Raw genomic sequence first — 20,581 nt, 5'->3', positions numbered from 1 at the left:
GGCATTATAATAATACTTGTTTCACACTCCTGAAAGTTCTGCTGGGTGAATGCTGGAAAGGGCAATTTCTATGGCAGTTTTGTTTTCCAGTGATCATTTTCCTCACCTCCTGGCAGACAAACAGTTGTCACAGAGAGTAGCCTTGTTGATAATGCCTGTAAATCTTTCTGGAAAGTTCTTCAGTGACTTGGTATTAGAGCTTTCAGCTTCCCCAAATGCTGATGTTCTCTAATCAGTTTTCTTTCCAAACTAATCATTTCTAGCTTGCACTGTGACCTCCCAGTGATGTCTCACTACAACTACTACTGCTAAAAACCAGCCCTTTGCTAAAATAGTTGCTTGTTTCATGGGCCTGTGGGTCATTTATTTATACAGTTAAGACGTTTCCACCTTTCAGCTGTTTCTCATCCCCTTGGATTACACTGGCTTAATGTCAGTGGACATAGTGGGGTGTAAAAGCCTTGTCAATAGTAATTATGGCCACTGTTATCCAGTCCTGATTATTTCCAGAAGAGTCCTAACGAGGGGTGAGGGAGTAACTATAATCAGAATAAAAAAAATAGAGCAGGGCTTCCCTGGTGGCACAGTGGTTGAGAGTCCGCCTGCCGATGTAGGGGACACGGGTTCGTGCCCCGGTCCGGGAAGATCCCACATGCCGCGGAGCGGCTGGGCCCGTGAGCCATGGCCGCTGAGCCTGCGCGTCCGGAGCCTGTGTTCCGCAACGGGAGAGGCCACAACAGTGAGAGGCCCGTGTACAGGAAAAAAAAATAAAATAAAATAAAATAGGGCAATTTCCATTTCAAAAAGGAATAAAGCCATCCTGATGCCCTGTTTAGTGCTGGCTTCCTATATGCTCTGAACCTCCTGGCTCTTCACTGGGGTGAGGGCAGGGTGAACTGGATTTAGTTCAGGCAGTCCCTTTGGCCTTGCATTTCTTCACCAGTGGCCGTAGACATCTTCATCTTGACCTGAAGTTTGAGACATGAATATTCTGCCCACTTTCACTTCTCTGCCGTATATATTGGAATCTTATGTTGATATTCATATGGTTTCAAGGCAGTTAGAATTTCAGTCTCAGCATCTGTCTTTCAAACTGGTCTTGGGAGCTTTTTGTTTTCGTGTTGCTGACCATTCTGAGGAATGTCTAGATGGGGTCGTCAAGCTACAGTCAGGGCTGGCTGCTTAATTTTGTAAATTAAGTTTTATTCGGAATACAGCCTTTTCTATTCATTTAGATGTTGTCTGTGGCTGTTTTCAGGCTACAATGGCCGACTTTAGGAGTTGCAAAGCTAAAATATTTACCATCTGGCCCTATAAGAAAAAGTTTGCCAACCCCAGGTCTAGATATTGTTATCTTACAGCCAAAAGAGACCTTCTTATTTTACAGGTAAGTTGTGTAAATCCTCACAGAGACGTGATGAAGACTGAAATCGCACTAGATGTTTCAGCAGAGAAATTTGATATAAAAATGGGTTACACAAATTAAAGAGCAAAAGAAAAAATTATGAGGTAAGTGAGAGACAGGAGCTGTAGGAAGAAGCTATCTCTAGGGCTTGGGAAAAAGGAGAAGAGGGACATAGAAGTTCTGGGCTCTAAGCTCCAAGGTGTGTGAGGCATGCAACTGAGAGGCAGGATGCAACAGGTTCAGGTATAAAAAGAAAAGCAGGAGACTGGGACAGGTGCTCCCTCGGGGCACCTGCTGACAGGACCAGCAAGATAAAGGGAGTCCCTCCTCCTGTCCTACTGACTACACTCCTCTGTGTTTCCCTATCGGCAGGACCTAACAGGAAGCCTACAGAGGAAGGGGTCTGGGAAACACAGCTGTAGACCCCCTTCCCAGCACTACTGAGCAAAGGATAGAAGTGTGTGTTTGAGCTGATAGACAACAGGTAAATTACGGTCACAGGCGTAGAGAAGTGAGCATGCCTGGTGACAGCGAGTGGAAGGCTGGAGCCTGAGGCTCCTGTCCTCACTCTATTTAGACCCAGCTGGCCCAGTGCACTGCTTTCCTACTTACCAGTCTCTTGGAGTTCACGACGCTCACATCTAGAGCTGTGTTCCCATGTTTGTGCTCTCCTGTTTATGTTGTCTGGCTTTTATCTTTTCATTTGACAAATATTTATACCTTCTACAGCCAGGCACCATCTAGGCCGTGCTGAGATAACTAGCAAACAAAACATAACAAAACACAATCCTCCTGGAGCTCACAGACAGTCCAGAGAGGCAGATGATAAACAAGTAAAAACTAGAGTACGTTAGATGGCATCACTGCTGAGGAAAAAAAAATGTCAAGCCAGGAAGGGCGATACAAAGAGAATTTCTTAACCATGGGGTTGTAAATGTTAGTCCAGGAAAGGAAGGTGACATTTAAAGAAAGACCTAAAGGAGGTAGGGAACAAGCTTTGGGCACATCGGAGGGGAAGAATATTCCAGGCAGAGGGTGTAGCAAATTCAAAGTCTCTGAGGCAGAAGTGGGCCCAGTGTGTCTGAGGAAGAGTGGGGAGGCCAGAGCAGATGGAGTGGAGGGAAAAGAGGAGAAGGAGGGCGGAGTCACGACACGGACAACCCCTCGTTGTTTCCTTTTTTCCAAATGTTTGCTGTTCCGGAAAATGTGCATGGTACCAGTTGGTTGGCCTTTCAGAGTAGACCTTTGAAAATATAGCGATTACATCCCTAACAAAAGTTTGGTCATCTGACACTCTGATCTTTGAGTAAATGCTTAGAGCACACAGCCCCAGGTTCAAGGGCTCCAGCTCAATGGCAATGCATTTATCAGATGCACTTGATGTCCCTGAGATGTTTCTCTTATTGAGAAGGGAAATCTGGTGATAGTGATTATATTTTAATGTCTCCTGTGTATAGTAATCAGAGAAGTATCACTTTTCACAATTCCTCTAATTCCTCTCAAGTCCAACATGTTCCCTCCATGTGAACGCTGTGGATGGTATTAAACTTGTCGAAGGAGGAAGTGATGCTCGTCAGTACTTAGCAAATGATTCAATTGTACTTATCCTAGATGCTTTCTCAACGTGATGCTCTTATGCTTTCTTGTGAGGATCGTTTGGGATTTGAACACAGTGAAAGTTAATTAGCTATTATTTTATTGAAGTGAAATTCCTCATCTCAGCAGCACTGCTAGGTACTCCAAGGGAGAGACTCTTTCATCTTTGTATCCTGATTGCCTAGCACATGCTTGGAACAAAATAATAATAAATAGTTTGACCTATCTGGAGGGCTTCCTACATTTTAAATCCTGAGCTAAGAACTTTGCATACATTATCTCATTTCATCATGGCAGATCCCTAGGGGCTAGATAGTGCTATTATTATCATTTTATAGATTACAAAGTTGAGGTTTTGAAAGATGCAGTAACTTTCTTAAGGCTCCCGTGCAAGAATTAGGCCTGGGTTCAAATTCAGGCTCTCTGATTTCAAAGCCACCAGGGACCCAACCCCTTATTGGTATTTGTTGAATCATTGGTGATGGGTAGCAGCCCGCGTGTGCTGCTGGAGAATAAAGGATGTGAGCAACTTTCCAGTCAATTTCTTCTTCTGCCTTCTTGATTTCTCTTCCTCTGTCCCAGTGTCAAGGCTGCTATTTTGCTAGAGCAAACTGTAAAGTAACACTCATTTTATTTCCTTAGCATCAATATAAAATATTAACTGATTAGCATATGGAACACAAGAACTCTATAACCAGATCTCTATTCCCCATGTTTAACAACTTTATGAGTTTATGAGCTATAAACAGCACTTCTCCTTTTAGTTGCATTTCATTAGCCATTTATTTCCCCAAACAGTTTCTCTTTCTGAGGTAGAAATATTTTATATCACAGTTTCATACAGACCAAAAAAGGTTATTATTAATGAATATAAAAAAATTCAAAATATCCTGTAATCATAAAATAACCATCGGTTAAAGCAAGACTATTCTGTGGAACGACACCACTCTCTTACTTAGAATTCTGGAATTCCTTTTATTCAGAAAAGAGTTTGATCCTACAACCAGGGCTCATTAAGATAGCATACACTTTGATGAGAAATTATTGTTAAGTTGAACCATTTTAAAAGCTGTTATTCTGCCATTTTTGATTGATAAAAATGGCATTTTCATATGGTTCAACCTAATAGTTGGTGTCAGCAAAACAGTAAAGTATAAAGCTGTTAACCGTTTTTTGATTTTTAAATTCAAGGAGACATGAATCTAGGAGTTTCTGTGGAAACTGATGTGTAACATATGATTAGCTGCTCTGCTTGGCTAGCATAATGCTTTAAACTGATAAGTCAAATAAACGATATGTCCCAGGCCCACCAGGAAGACCACACTAGCAGTCCAAGACCTTCATCTGTTGTTGCACGGGTGCCCTGTCAGGGAGCAATCAGACAAGGAAAGGGAAATGTGGGCGTGTCCTCTGGTGTTTGACAGAATAGGTTGTAACTTGGCAGTAAACTATGAACTTGCTAAAGGTCAAAACCTGGACTTGGCACTCACGTCTCACAGAACTCGCTTATCTAGATGTTTCGAAAGCATCTTCCAGTTTGCGCTGCTTTTCAAATGACAAGGCAAAAAACAAGGAACGTTTGTTGCTCTGCTTGTTCCAGTTTTGCAGTGGTGTTTGGGGTCTGGGGAGCCAGGATAGGTAACCCTGCTTGAAGGTCGTTGTAAAGGAGCTGAGAGAGGGTAACACAAGCCAAGGGTGGCCCGGGCCTTGCACCCATGTCCTGGGCCATAGCAAGAACACGGCCTGGCATCAGTATGGATATCTGAACATCAGCAGATGGATCGAAATCACGCTGAGCCCATTATGAGCAGAAGGGAGTCTGAATCTGGCAGAGATGATGGGTTTAGAAAGGCTGAGGCCTGATGAGAGGATGAGCCCAGTGACATCTGAGGCGAAGAGGCAGGAGAGGTAAGTGCCCAGCAAGGAAGAGCGGCATGCAGGGCAGCAGGTGACCTCACAGGGGATTTTTGTCTCCGTTATTTTATTATTCCAGATTGAAGTGTGTTGTCCTTTAAAACCTGGGCAAATACCCTCATGTGAGATAACACTGTATCTGATCTATATTGTAGGTATGCAGTTCATTCTCACAAAATCAAGAGTCAGTGATAGACACTTTATGTTGATATGTCTGTCTTGTTATAGATATGTATGTCTTCGTATGTGTGGACTGCTGTTATAAAGATAGCAGAGATTGGGTGACTTAAACAACAAACATTTATTTCTCACGGTTCTGGAAGCTAGAAGTCCAAGATCAAGATGTCAGCAGATTCGGTGTTTAGTGTCTGGTGAGGACCCGTTTCCTGTGTCCTCACATAGCAGAAGGGGGGAGAGAGCTTTCTGGAGTCACTTTCTAAAGGGAACTAATCCCACTCATGAGGATTAGTACTCATGATCGAATTACCTACCAAGGGCTCCCCCTCCTAATACCATCATATGGCGGTTACGATTTCAACATGTGAATTTTGAGGGGACACAGACATTCAGTTGGTTGTAATATATGCGTGTGTGTATAAATTGATCTATTTCTATTTACAGATCTATCTAAACATCTACATCAGCAGATAATATTAGGATTGTGAATGTCTCTTACCACTGATACCTTGATTTGTACTAATTTGGGGATGTGTTTTATGTTCATTTTAGACTAATAGCTCTTGATAGCAGGGTATTTATCCTCAACAATGATACTCACTTTATAACTATTTTTATATAATAGGATGATTGGATGAATACAAACAACTGAGGGTGTTTAATGAACAAATCCAGATTTGTAATTTTGTACTCCAACATGAGTTTCAAATATTATTTTCTGTAGCACAAGGCTTTACTTCTTATTTAAAGGTTAAACTCAAGGACTGGCTTTACTCACTTGCTATATTTTTGCTAACAAACACAAATATCTTACTAACTTTCAGGGGAGAAATGCAGGATTGAATTGAAAAACAAAAGTTTTTAAAAGAATATTTTACTTAACAAACTAGGCTTAAACAAAGTCAATAAAATAATAAAATAAAGGGTAGCAACTTTATCTATCGAAGCTGAAGGTTTTATAAGCAGAAACAAAACTATGTTATTAGATCAAATCCAAAGAAATAAAACCTTAAGAACACTTTTTTTTTTTTTTGCGGTGCGCGGGCCTCTCACTGGTGTGGCCTCTCCCATTGCAGAGCACAGGCTCTGGACGCGCACGCTCAGCGGCCATGGCTCACGGGCCCAGCCGCTCCACGGTACATGGGATTCTCCTGGACCGGGGCACGAACCCGCGTCCCCTGCATGGGCAGGCGGACTCTTAACCACTGCGCCACCAGGGAAACCCAAGAACACTTTTTGAAAGAGCATTTCCTATACGAGATCTACTTCTCCACAGGCTGTAAAAAATTAACACGAGGGCTTCCCTGGTGGCGCAGTGGTTGAGAGTCCGCCTGCCGATGCAGGGGACACGGGTTCGTGCCCGGGTCTGGGAAGATCCCACATGCCGCGGAGCGGCTGGGCCCGTGAGCCGTGGCCGCTGAGCCTGCGCGTCCGGAGCCTGTGCTCCGCAACGGGAGGGGCCACAGCAGTGAGAGGCCCGCGTAACGCAAAAAAAAAAAAAAAAAAAAAAAAAAAAAAATTAACACGAGAAGATACTGCTGGCTTTGAAATCCCTGAAAAGAGCTACAGTTATAGGAATGTTATGGTAGTGGCTGATTTTGTGAGTGTATGTTTACACGTACGTGGAAAATGTAGAGTTTGGAAGAAGACTTTAAGGTATTTGTCATCAGTGGAGGCTCTGGGATTGAGGAAGAGGAATCACACTGGCTTGACTGTGCTTATAGGATGATGCCCTACTCCAATCAACAAAAACTTTTTTTGTGTGTGTCTTTTATGCCATACAACTGTGCTAGATGCTAAGGTTGATGAAAAACAAAAACAAAAACCCCAAACCAATGAACAAAAACCCAAAGCCCTGTCTTCAAAAGAATACATGGCCCAGCTGAGTAGATTACACAGGCAGGCATGGAAAAATAGTTATCAACACAAGTTAGTAAGTGACAGGAGCCCAATGAGTAGCATGGGGGCAAAAGTCAGAGGCCGAATTGAGGTCTTCATGACAGAGGTGGGAAATGGAGGAGGGAGGCTTGTGACAGATGGGGAAGCAGTTGAGGACATGCCAGGAAGTGGCTTAGGACAAGGAGTAGAGTCAGACAAGCCTAAGAAGATCTGCTGGGTTCAGTAGGCAGATCAGTGTGACTAGGTTAGAAGGTTCTTGCAGGGAGAGAGTGAAAATAAGCCTGGAAAGGTCTCACATCAGACTGTGGGGCTGCAACGGCCAGGCTAAGCAGTCTGAATCTCCCTGTAGACAGTGGGGACTCATTGGAAGCTTTTGAGGAAGAGATCACCAGAATGAAAGTGGCATTTTAGAAAGATCGTTCCGGTGACGGTGCAGGGCAGGAATTGGACTGGGAGAACCTGATGGCAGGGATATCTGGAGAAGAGATTTCGTAGGAAGAGTCAATAGGGTTGGTTGGTTGTAGGGGATGGTAAAAAGGAGGGAGACATCAAAATGATCTTCAGCCTTTGAATTGGCGTCTTCAGTAACAGAATAAAAAACCACACAAATTTCCTGTGGAAGTCTAGTTTTGGAAGGAAGACAATTATTTTAGACAGGGTGTGTATAGGGTTAGAGTGGGGCAAGTCAACTAAGAAGCACTGGAAATGTAAGCGTGGGTGCGGTAGGCTAAGGTAGTGAGAGCAGATATTGTCATTCATCTAAATGGTAAGTATGCCTGAAGCCCTGGAACTCACATTCTCTGGAGTTCCCTGGAAGGAAAACTGTAGAGAGAGGAGGAGGAGAAAGCTGAAGACTAATATCAAAGCATTTCTTCCTTACAGGTCAGTGGAGAAAAATAGAGTCAAAGTAGGAGATGGAAAAATAATGGTCAGAGAGTTAGGAGAAGGACTGAGGCTGTCACAGAATCCAAGGGAAAGGTTTCATGTAAACTTTAATCAAATTCAAGGAAAAATGATGATAGAAACGAAGATCTCTGAACTGGGTGATCAGTATATCTTAAAGGTCTTTGCAGAGCAAGAGGGCTTAGAAGTGGACCTCAGGGCCTCACGAAAGGATAATCTAGCCTCATGCCATGCACTGCATGATTGCATTGACTGGGAAGGTGCCCATTCAAATTGAGGTATACTGTAATCATCAATTACATATCAGATTTTAAAGACAGTATGAAAAGAAATAATGTGAAAGATCTATTAATAACATATAAAAGCCGATTACACACTGAAATGATAAAATATTTGATATACTGGCTAAATAAAATATGCAATTAGAATTAATTTCACCTTAAAAATTTTTAAATATGGCTACTAGAAAGTGTACTCACACTATATTTCCCTTGGACATTGTTGATCTAGACCTTCGAAATGAAGCTCACTAATGTAGCACCGTGAAAAACACACTCTCGCAAACACTAACAGCTAAATGCATTTTTACCCTTTTTCTCAGTCCGAACTCTTTCAAAATGTGTTTTGCATTTTGTCAGTGTATTTCTGTATTTTGTGACTAGTGTATATTGTATATGGTAGATATCCTTTTTTTTTTTTTTTTTTATGCAAAACAGGTTATTCCATCTTACTGAACATTTGGCTCTTTTTTCCAACCAGCAGATGATGCTACAGCTGATAGTCGCAGAACCTACACTCTAACCGATTATTTAAAAAATACTTTTAGAGTGAAGTTCTACACCTTGCGATGGATTTCAGGTAAGGATTTTTGGCGGAGAGGGGGCTGATTTTTATGGTTATTTTCATTCTGGTTAGGTTGTGGGGCACTTTTATGGCACTGAGAAAATATTCTTATTTTTTTTAACCGTATGGGAAAGTATTTTCTTTCTACTTAAGGGTGGAAAGGGGGATAAGACAGAAAGAAACTTGAGTATTTCTTTGATATGTACTATAAAAAGTTAAATGTAAATTGAACCCTTTACAATAATGATGGAAAAATGAAGGCTTACTAGTGTAATATTCATCAGTTCATGTTTTTCCAACTTAGAAATGCCTTTTTAGTACTTGTGTTAATTTGTCTTAAATTTTTATTGCATGGTTTTTTAGCTTATGAAGATGTTTAAAAGCAACTTGAAATACTGATCTGGCCGTTTTCTCTCTTTAGATCATGAATATCTCTACAAACAAGAAAATAATATCTTGCTATTCAATGCTGAATATGGAAACAGCTCCATGTTCTTGGAGAACAGTACACTTGTATGTTTAATCACATAATTAATTCATGCTTTAAGGGAATTCTGGGGCTTTTCTTTTTCATAACCTTTCAAATCATGAGTACTATCATTTCTCATCCTGTTGGACTCTCTCTGCAGCATATGGCACAGTGGATCTTTCTCTTCTTCTTGGAATGCTCCCTGCCTTGGCTACTTTTTAGTCTCCTTTGACGATTCCTCCTCCTCTGCTCATACTCTTACGTGTAAGTGCTCCGCAGGGCCGTGTCTTCACTGCTACCCTCCCTCTTCACTTTGCATGCTCTCCTTCAGCGAATTCCATGCACTTCCACAGCACAGGTGCTTCTCAAATACATGCCTGTAATACTAACCTCCTCCCAAGATCTAGACCTCTGTTTCCAACAGCTTGCCGGTTCTGGCACATGGATGGCCTGCAGTCATTTTAAACTCAGTGTCCCAAGCTAAACTAGTTATTTCCCCTTCCCTCTCCTAGCAAACGGAAGGCATACTAGTCCTCTTCCTGAGTTCCCAATCTTGGTAAATAGCGCCCTCTTCAAAGTCACTTAAGCTAGAAACCTCAGAATCCTTGATTCCTAAATAAGGAATCCTTGATTCCTAAATAAGGCATTCCCCTTATTTAGCTACTCAACAAAACCTATCAGTCCTCCCTTGCAACGTCAAGTGTCTCTTGGATTTCCATTTCCACGGTATAGTCCTGGTTCGAAGCCTTGATTAATCTTGTGACAGTATTCTAACGAGTGTCCCTCTCTCCATTCTGTAAATCAGACCACGGCATTGCCCAAGTCCAGGGCTACTGTAACCCCTCCCCTCTCATCTCATCTCAGCCACTGGGTCACCAGAGCATCTTTGTAAAAGCCAGATAAGATTCTATCACATCCATGTGCAAAAAGTAGTTCAGGGCTTCCCTGGTGGCGCAGTGGTTGAGAGTCTGCCTGCCGATGCAGGGGACGCGGGTTCGTGCCCCGGTCCGGGAGGATCCCACATGCCGCGGAGCGGCTGGGCCCGTGAGCCATGGCCGCTGAGCCTGCACGTCCGGAGCCTGTGCTTTGCAACGGGAGACGCCACAATAGTGAGAGGTCCGCGTACTGCCAAAAAAAAAAAAAAAAGTAGTTCATAGGTCTATTTCTTATATCTAGGCCTTGGCTATTTTTCTAATTTTATGTCTTCTCTTTGTCTGACACACCCTATACTGTATTCAGGTTACAACTAACCTTTAGGCAGTCTCTAAATATGCATGCCCTTTCTGCATCTGGATTTCTACTCCTGCTGTTTCCCCTCCTGAGGAAGTTCTCTCTCTGTTCCTGATCGCCACCCACATAGCTATCTCTCCTTCATTAAAATAAATCCTTCCCTCCCTGATTCTCTAACCCTGATCACCACCCACCTTGCCTCACGGTCATTTGTGTGAGGGAGTGTGCCCCCTCTTCTAGACTGGAACCTCTCAAGCTACCAGCCACAAGTCTAGAACCGTACCCTCTACACAGTAAGTACTCAATAACGGCAGTTAAATGGAATCGTTCAATTGTTCTTTTTTCTACTTGATTTACAGGATGAATTTGGATTTTCTATGAATGATTATTCAGTATCTCCTGATAGACAATATGTTCTCTTCGAACACAACTATGTGAAGGTAAAAGAAATGCTTTTTTACTGTGACATTTAAAGAATCCTATGAGTATGTTATTTTATAACTGATTTCAAGTCTGTGACTATTTAGGATTGATACCTAAGTAAAACAGTAGGCGCTAAAAACTCATTAATTCGGTATCAGAAGGAGAAATGGTCATTCTCATTCATAAAAGATAAGTCTAACGAATGTTTTAAAAGAAATTCATTTTCAGGGTTTTCAAATACTAAAAAGCTAAAGTAATATTATACATAGATACTAAAAACATAAGTTAATAAAATAGAACTTATAATTTAAAAGTATGTGTACATGTCTGACTTGTACATCCAGTAATAGAACCCTTTATTTCCTTTGTCTCAGTTCGACATATATTAAAACTCTCAAGCATTTGCTTTAAAAACAGTTAAACTTCTCATCCTCTAGAAGAGACTCTGCACGGTCCACCTCCCAGCCCCCAGGTCCCACCATATACAAACCGTTCCAAAGGGGCAGCCTCAGAACGCGTCACCAGTGCCCTGCAGGGTGCGCTCAGCTTCCTCCAGTTGCCCAGCCCAACATCAAATTCTCACACACTGAGGAAAGGTTACAGCCTAATCACACATCCTTCTCATGTTTAGGGTGGCTGCCGATCGCCAGTGACTTTCACTGCAGCTTTTTGATTATTCATGGATTTGACAACGGTTGTTGAGTATAGGAAGTTTTGAGACATACCGGAAAGATTAAAAACCTGTAGAGAGATTCTGCTTGAAAACAAAATACAAAGCTGGGGATCCCTACCTCTGCCTTTTTTCTCTAGAATAAATAGTAAATACTGAGTGACCTTATCCCACACACCAGCGCTCCTGTATTCAGGCCATGCCGACCATCCCGTACTCCGTTTCCCATTTTGGGATGGTAACTCCCGCTCGTGATATTTGCCCTGATTCATCGTGCTGGGCTCCATTTCCTGGACATGAAGCCTTGCTGACTATGTTCTGCTAAACCAATCCACCAGGAAGGAATCAGAAGCCTAAACCAACTTTACCACATCTGTTCCCAGTTAATGAATTAGTGTTTGTTTAATTCAGTGGTTCTTATTGCTGTCTACGGATTAAAATCACTTAAGGAGCTTTTAAAAATTCCTAGTGTCCAGGTCCAATCCCCAGATCAATAAATTGAAGTCTCTGGGGTGAAGCTGTCATCAGTTTTCTTTTTTTGTTTTTTTTTTTTTAACACGTATTTTAATGAGCAGCCATGGTTGAGAACCACAGATTAACAATTTCCCAAGTTAAAGACAAACATATAAAGACTATGAGGTTAAGGTAGAAACAGCAAGGTAAATACCAGCTCAATTTGCTATTTAGCCAAGTTCAACAAGTGCCATATGGTGTGTACTAACGGATGTATTTCACTGGTAGACCTTAGCTGGACAACCATCATTGGTAATTTGTATCTGTTGTATCACGGGAGTTTTCATGTGCGTTTAACTGCTTCTGCTGTTTTCATTCTGTCCCCTTCATCCTGCCACTCTGCCTTTCTGAACCCACCTCGCACCTCCCTCTCTGCACTCACCAAGCTTGGCCAGTGCTTCCCACCCCTGCCTGCTCCTTAGGATCAATCACCTGGGGAAGTTTTTTTTTAAATACAGATGCTTAGGGGCTTCCCTGGTGGCGCAGCGGTTGAGAGTCCTCCTGCCGATGCAGGGGACACGGCTTCGTGCCCCGGTCCGGGAAGATCCCACATGCCGCGGAGCGGCTGGGCCCGTGAGCCATGGCCGCTGAGCCTGCGCGTCCGGAGCCTGTGTTCCGCAACGGGAGAGGCCGCAACAGTGACAGGCCCGCGAACCGCAAAAAAATATAAATAAATAATAAAATACAGATGCCTACAGCCTATTGCACACCAACTAACTCAGCATAGCTATGGATGGGGTCCAGGCGTGGGTAGTTTTAAGGACTCCCAAGTGATTCAGTGATCCAAAGTTAAGAACCTTTAAGTGCAAAGCTCTTCATATTTCTCAAGCATCACTTTCATTCCCATCTAAGGGCCAAAGCACTTGCTATTGCTTCATCCTGGCACCTTCTTCGCCTGCTCATCATATGCTCTCCCTTTTTAGTAATTCAGGTCCAGGCTTTGTTGATGCTACTCTGTCCCCCCAGCATTCACTCTCTATCACATTAGCTTACTTTCTTCATACGTTTTATTGCCGAGCATTAAATCAAAAGATTACTGAAATAGAGAACTCTATATTCTATTTTACTTCCCGGAGTATCCAGTAGAATTTTCTATACAGCGTAAATGTGTTGACTAATCAACTCTCAAGACACACATCAAGAACAAAGAAAAGTCTACTTTTATTCAATTTCCCTGGAGGTCTACTTCCAGTGCTCTTTAGATCCTACTGCATGGTTTCTCCATGACTGAGCTAGTGCATTCAGAAAGATCAATTCTTAATTTTAAGGTGTAGCTACAAAAAAAGGTAAGTGAGTCAGTGAACAAAACCAAATAATTTTTTAAAAATTAATTAATTAAAAAAAAAGAAAACATAAATAAGTAAGGACCATACAGCCTAGTATGGATGTTCTTATAGCATCTCGCCTCATCGCTTAATGCTGTACCGATAATAATAGTTGCATCGTCTGTGACTTGTTGACAATGTCCAGGAGTCCTGCTAAATACTTCACGTTCATTCTCATGCTCCTGAGATTGTTTCTGTCACTATCCTCATCTTCCTAAAGAGAAAATTGAAGTCTAGAAAGAAACTTGCCTGATATTACATATTGGAGACTTGCCTTCGTCCATTTGGGTTGCTCTAAACATCATAGACTGGGTGGCTTAACAACAGAAATTTATTTCTCAGAGTTCTGGAGGCTGAGAAGTCCAAGATCAAGGTGCCAGCAGATTCAGTATCTGTCAAGGTCTCACTTCCTGGATCATAGTTGACCGTCTTCTCCGTGTGTCCTCACATGGTAGAAGGGTCAAGGGATTTCTCTGGAGTCTCTTTTATAAGGAAACTAATCCCATTCATGAGAGCTTTCCCCCTCATGACTTAGTCACTCCCCAGGGATCCCATCTCCAGAATACCATCACGTTGGGGGCTAGGATTTCAACATATGAATTGAGGGTAAGGGGGGAATACAAATATTCAGTCTAGAGCAAGACTTGAATCCAGGTTAGAAGACTCCAAAGTTTGTGCTCTTAAACATGATCTTTCCTATGTTCGTGCTTGAACCTCTTTCTGCTATGATGCTTTTTTTCCTTCTCTGTGTGGCAGTCCTCTGCCACTGAGACTCAATCCAAGAGTCACCTTTTCCATAAGCCTCTCTCCCTCCCCAATTCCTAATTTATGATTCCTGCCTTTCCCCACCCACCTCCATTGCATGCTCTGTGATTCTTTTCTTGTAGTTTATGTCTCCATATCCCCCATTCAACTATGAGCTCCTCAAAAAGAGGGAGCCTGTCTTATCCAGTAATGCCTAATCAAGAGGATAGGTGCCAATGTTTATAGCCTAAATAGACTGATGAGTCTGTTTCAGAAGATTAAGTGAATATACAAACATCTTGGATTTCTCTTTACAACCCATGATAGATCTGTCACCCTGAAATGATCTCAAAACTTCTTAAATCTCTTAATATTTCTAGCCTGTACCACAACTTTTGGCTCTAGCGAGTATTATACTCAGAGGTTTTCCAGAAACAAGCATGGAGTGTGTCAGAATAATTCAGGATTCAAAAAAGAATGTATGACTTGCAAAGAAGAGGAGACAATAAATATTTGTTGACATGAGAGGACAGGAGGGTGATGAATGATAAGTGGGAAATAGTTTTCAAGATTAGGGACCTGACAGGTCTTAGCTCTGCTAATACAGCTGGGGGTCTTGGGCTACCTATTTCATCTATTTCAGCCTCATAGGTAAACTTTGATTATTTTAGTTTGGTCTGTTTCTTGAATATATACTATGTGGCTTGTACTAGACCAGACTCCGGGTATTTAAAGATGAGTAAGACACAATTTCTTATCCCTAGGAGTATGGTAGGGAAAACAGACATACAGACAAGTAATTTTGAAAAAAAAAATCTTTAATTTATATATGTATCCACATATAAACATAATATTTCATAAATGCAAATCTGTGATCATATATTTAAAAAATCTTCAGTCTTATGTTTTTACAATTTTTTCTTGACTCCCTACTCCTCACCCCTCTGCCTTTTCCCCAGGTATCCCATGTTGAGAATCTATTGTATACCCCTCCATATTTTATATTTGTTTCTTTATTCATATAATTCTAGGAAGATAGAGATTCTTTTTAGTTATTGTTTATTTTATAAAAATAGAATCCTATTTTCCATACTTTTCTGTAAATTGCATTTCTCACTCAGTGGTACCATGTGGAACTTCTTCCAAGTCATCTGCTATGGCTCTAGCTCATTTATTTTTGAATTAATAGACTTTATTTTTTAGAGCAGCTTTAGGTTTACAGAAAATGAGTGGAAAGTACAGGGGGTTCCCATATACTTCCTCACCACCCCCCCCCGCCTCACCTCCACCCCTGTTATTTTCCCTATTATTAACATTTTGCATTAGTGTAGTACATTTGTTACAATTGATGAGCCAATATTGACGCATTATTATTAACTAAAGTTCATAGTTTACATTAGGGTTCACTCTCTGTGTTGTACATTTTATGGGTTTTGACAAATGTAGAGTGTATAATGACTTTTATCTGTCATTATAGTGTCATGCAGAATATTTTCACTTTTCCTAAAAATCCCCTGTGCTCCACCTGTTCGTCCCTCCTTTCACCCGAACCCCTAGCAACCACTGATCTTTACTGTGTCTGTAATTTTGTCTTTTCTGGAATGTCATGTGGTTGGAATCATACAGTATGTTGCCTTTTCAGATTGGCTTCTCTCACTTGGCAATATGCATTTAAGTTTCCTCTATTTCTTTTCATGGCTTGGTAGGTCATTTCTTTTTATCACTGAATAATATTCCATAGTCTGCCTGGACCATGGTTTGTTTATACATTCACCTGTTGAAGGACATCTTGGTTATGTCCAAGTTTTGGCAAACATGAATAAAGCTGCTGTAAACATTTGTGTGTAGGTTTTTCGTGTGGGTGTAAGTTTTCAGCTCATTTGGATAAATGACAAGGAGTTTGCTGGTAAAATTATTTGAGCTGGGAGTTTTCTTTGTACAGAGGTTTTTTATGGATTCAGTTTTATATTAGATGTAAAACTATTCAGAATTCACTCTTTCGTCTCACTTTTGATAACTTGCTTTTAAAGGAATTTGTCCTTTTTTCTAACTTTTAAAATTTATAGGTAAAAAACATTTAAAATAAGGTCTTATAATCTTTTAATGTCTGTAGAGCCCATTGTGGTATCCCATTTTTCATTTCTGATATTATTCATTCATACTCTTTTTCTTACTCTGTGTTAGTAATTTTATTAGTCTTTTCAAAGAACCAGTTTTTAGCTTTGTTGGATTTTTCTCTATTGTATTTTTTTCTATTTGATTACTGCTTTGACCTTTATTACTTCTTTTCTTCTAATTTCTTTGGATTTGGTTGCTTTTCATGTTTTAGATTCTTGAGATGGTTATTTAAAATATTGATGGTATATGTATTTCAATTTTAAAACATATTGCCAGGTGGCTTTCAAAAAATCTGTAACACTTTATATTTTCATGATCAGTGTAGGAAAGTAAACATCTCTCCCCATCACTACCAGCAATAGAATTAGAGTTCTTTAAGATATTTTGCCAATAAGGTGGTTGAAAAGGGAAAATTTGCATTTTCTTTAACAGCTGAACTTAACATTACTGTGGTAAGTGCTGAGAATAATGTTTGCCACAGGAAACGGCACCTCAGCCCACTGTGGTCCTGGGAAGTCTCCTTTGCAGAGGTGAGGCCAGAGAAAAGTTATAGGTAAAATCCGGAGGAGTTTGTACTAGATGATTTCTGAGATATTTTCTAATTCCAAAATTTTAAGAATCTAGATAGGGAATTATAAGATATAAAATTTGAGAATTATACAATGTTATACGGCTTTATCTCTCAGCTGGGCTCCTATAGCAAGTGGTCAAACTACCAAGAATCACAGAAGCCTGAAATGTTTGTTTTCTTTTGCAGCAATGGAGGCATTCCTACACAGCTTCGTATGACATTTATGACTTAAATAAAAGGTCAGCGACTTCCTCCCAAAATCTGTTATGCTTTTCTAGTATAATAATAATTTAAAAAGAAAAGAAATTCCACTGTGATTTATTCACTTGGAAATGTTTCTCTTTATCTTTTTCCAGGCAGCTAATTACAGAAGAGAGAATCCCAAACAACACACAGTGGGTCACATGGTCACCAGTGGGTCATAAATTGGTTAGTGAGTCTCTCCCCTTGTCAGAAAAATAATGGCTCAAATCTCTCATATGCAGAAGCTGCTAACCATGATACAGAGCAGATACTTAGGAAGCCAGTACATCACTATCAAACAGAGTTTTATTGCCTAAAATAATATTTTATTAGTCTAACAGAGTAAATACAATTCCTGAAAGTTTCTGAACTACTGTTAGGGAATTGTTTATTTACTGGGAAAATGTTCATTAAAGTCTTGAATTCTAATTCTGTTGCACTTTGGGTTTGGTTTTGTTTTGTTGAGGCATTCCTGCTTTCTGATAGTTCTGTGACTTTCTCTATGTTGTCACTCTAGATATACCTTCATGTGCTATAGTCTTAGGAGAATGTCAGAAGTCCAGAAGAATCTAAACAGGAAGACAGACTGTTTATCTGTAGTTGACTTCACCCTCTGGGCATGCAGCCACCCAACATCTACTCACCTTCCCTGGAGAGAAATGCATAGCACACATCATGCTATGGAAGTGGTCAGTCTTCCCAGGCTTCGCAAACACTTTAGTATCCAAATAGTGTGGTTGTGAGCTGCTTCTTGGGCTTCTGTATCTATACTTACAGTTTAAGAATGTGAGAGGAGGGAGTAAATGACTCTTCCTCCTGATCAATGGAATACGCTTAGGTAATCATTACACTTGCATACCAATATTTTTTGAGGATAAAATAATTGGTAAGTTTTTTAAAATCCAGAATAAAATATATGATGTATCAATATTTTTTTTCCAATCTTTCTAGGCGTACGTTTGGAAAAATGATATTTATGTCAAAAATGAACCAAATTTGCCAAGTCAGAGGGTCACATGGACTGGGAAAGAAGATGTAATCTATAATGGAATAACTGACTGGGTTTATGAAGGTAGAGACGTTAAAGCTTTTTCAAATCAGAAAATCTGTACGTTTTCAAAAACAGTTAAGATGGGGGGAAATTCAATGGCATTCAAAATAAGTTGCATTTTAAAAATGTCATCAAATCTCCTTTAGCTCTCATAACACTAGGTATCTCATAGACCAAGAATCTCTTCACAGTGGCTACTGCTGCTACATCCTCACTGTCTCGTCAATGCTCCTATTGTCTTTGCTCTACTGCTACAAAAGGGCCTTTCTGTGTAGGTAGCTTTTCTGCTTTACTGGGGCATAAAAGCCTCCAGATTGATATCAGATGTTTCTTGAACCGGCCTACCTAACCCAGAAGTTACTAAAGAAAACAAAATACTCCCAGAACATTCCAAAAGATGACAAACTATTGTCTGGAGATTGGGGAGTCAAGGGTAAGAAAATGCCTTTTTTTTATAGAGGATTTGTGTTCATTGGAACTTGAACAAATTAGCATTTCCTGTTTCTAAAGAAGAAAAAAATAATTAGAAAGACCTAGGAAAAACTGGGTTCAAAAAACAGAACTGAAAAAGTTAAAAAGAATGATTCTCTCTTTAAGGATAAAGAGTTTTAGAAAATATTAGGAAAACATTATTCATGTCTGTAGTTGCCAAGGTAAAAAGCATTTTGAGGCTATTCCAAACCCTTCATAAGATTGTCTCATGCTTATTAAAGACTCATCCTTATTTTATCCTGTTATTTCTTCTTCATACTTATTAAAAAAAGGTTTTTCTTCATGACAATTTCAGTTCTTACTAGTTCAAATCGAGTTCAGTTAAGTGGATAACATTATAAGAACAGGAAACACTTTAAAAGAAAGATAAATTCCCATGGCCCAGAAACAAGTGTTTGATGAAAACTTACAATGAAATTTACTATCACTTGTCACTTAGATATTGAAAAACATCTTTAACACTTGTTGGACAGCACAGCACAACCTCCAGGATCCCCAACGTGAGCTAGATAAAGCCTCTTCCCAAAGCTGTGACTGACCCTTCCTTGGAACAGCTGGGCAGCTCTAAGATAAAAACACTCCGACACTAAGGTTCTTTCTAAGGTAGATAATAGCTGGAAGGATCTCATTTTGCCTGTTCATGACTAAGCCATTCACAAGCAGAAGAATGGCTTCACAGTTCCAATGTGGGCCTGTCTCTAAAAACGGGACTTTAGTCCCTACAGGGAAATTCCTACAATTGGTTTTGTACATTAACAAATGCTCCATACTTAGAAAGGGGCACACCTGCTTCTCCGTATATGGGGTCACCTTCCTATTGGAGCCACCCTCTCCACTGTAGACATGAAGACCTGTTGGGATCAAAAGAGAGTACATTTTGAGAAGCTGTAGGTTCATAAGTAAATGGACAAACAAAGCTGCAAGGTCTAAACAGGGCCACATGCCACACTGAGGAGGGACACTCACAGAGGAGCCTATATTCTGGGACTTGGGCTGCCACCCCACCCTGGGTCCCCAAATAGCTTTCTCTCTCAAGTTTTCTGTTTTCACTTTATTGTATGGTTTTCTAATTGATTATTATTTTACTTTATTTAATAAGTGTTTTCTTTTTCCAAAAAAAAAGGATAATACTTTATCTCCTAGGATGAAGTTAATTATGTTACAGTCACTTTTGAGTATGAATGTAGTTTACCTAACCCAGAGCTGAAAATGCGAATTTTGGTGAGATGAGAGGAGATAGAGAAGGAAATAATTTAGGGAGTGGAGCATTCCTTACCCCCCTGAGGCAGTAGTGTTGACAGTGGCAGGGGTGGGGGTGGGGGTTGGGATTAATTCAGTGCAATTCACATTGAGTGCCAACCACCTACAAGGTGCTGTGCCAGGTGCTGGGGACACAGAGACAAATGCTACCCAACTGTTGCTCTCAGGGAATTCAGCCCAGAGAGAGACAAAGAAGCCAACAAAAACTGTCATGGAGTGAATTAAGTATCCTATTAGAGGGAGGAAACTAGGTCCCAGGGCTACCTAAGGAAATTCAGAGTGAGTGGCAGGATGGGAGTTATCACAGGATGGTGGTGGGAGTGCCATAGACACCCATCGTGTTCATAGCCAACTTCAGGAAGGGCTGGATATCTTTTCCTTCTTTCTTTGTTCTTCTTTCTCCTTACCCATGATCCCTTCATTCTTAGGACTTTGAGTTTGACCAGTGTAGTTTTATAATAATGGTTTCGACACATCATTGATATGGAAAAATGTGGTCGGTATTCTAGTAAGGCAGAAAGAGAAAGACAGATACCGTATGCTATCACTTATATGTGAAATCTAAAATATGACACAAATGAACTTAGCTTTGAAACATAAACAGACTCACAGACATAGAGAACAGACTTGTGGTCACCAAGGTTGGGGGGTGGGGGAGGGATGGATTGGGAGTTTGGGGTTAGCAGATACAAACTATTATAAATAGAATGGATAAACAACAAGGTCTTACTGTAT

The 20,581-nt window shown here is 40.6% G+C and overlaps 1 protein-coding gene across 5 annotated transcripts in view; it reads left to right on the top strand.

The window, feature by feature from the left end:
- The window catches only part of DPP4 (dipeptidyl peptidase 4), a 77,455-nt gene that overhangs the window by 13,419 nt on the left and 43,455 nt on the right, over positions 1 to 20,581 (top strand). For 2 of the 5 annotated variants that reach the window (XM_004283621.4, XM_033412541.2), the window contains 6 exons: positions 8,654 to 8,752; positions 9,159 to 9,250; positions 10,796 to 10,876; positions 16,987 to 17,039; positions 17,157 to 17,229; positions 17,995 to 18,115. In XM_004283621.4, coding sequence (XP_004283669.1) covers positions 8,654 to 8,752; positions 9,159 to 9,250; positions 10,796 to 10,876; positions 16,987 to 17,039; positions 17,157 to 17,229; positions 17,995 to 18,115 — 519 coding nt within the window. Of the gene's footprint in view, positions 1 to 4,612; positions 4,910 to 8,653; positions 8,753 to 9,158; positions 9,251 to 10,795; positions 10,877 to 16,986; positions 17,040 to 17,156; positions 17,230 to 17,994; positions 18,116 to 20,581 lie in introns of those variants that run through there. The other 3 variants (XM_049712771.1, XM_033412540.2, XM_012538174.3) reach the window with 3 other exon arrangements.

Source organism: Orcinus orca, chromosome 7, assembly GCF_937001465.1.
Source record: "Orcinus orca chromosome 7, mOrcOrc1.1, whole genome shotgun sequence".
NCBI classification, from domain to species: domain Eukaryota; kingdom Metazoa; phylum Chordata; class Mammalia; order Artiodactyla; family Delphinidae; genus Orcinus; species Orcinus orca.
Note: the sequence above shows the minus strand (reverse complement) of the source record. Positions and strands in the feature narration are given on the sequence as shown.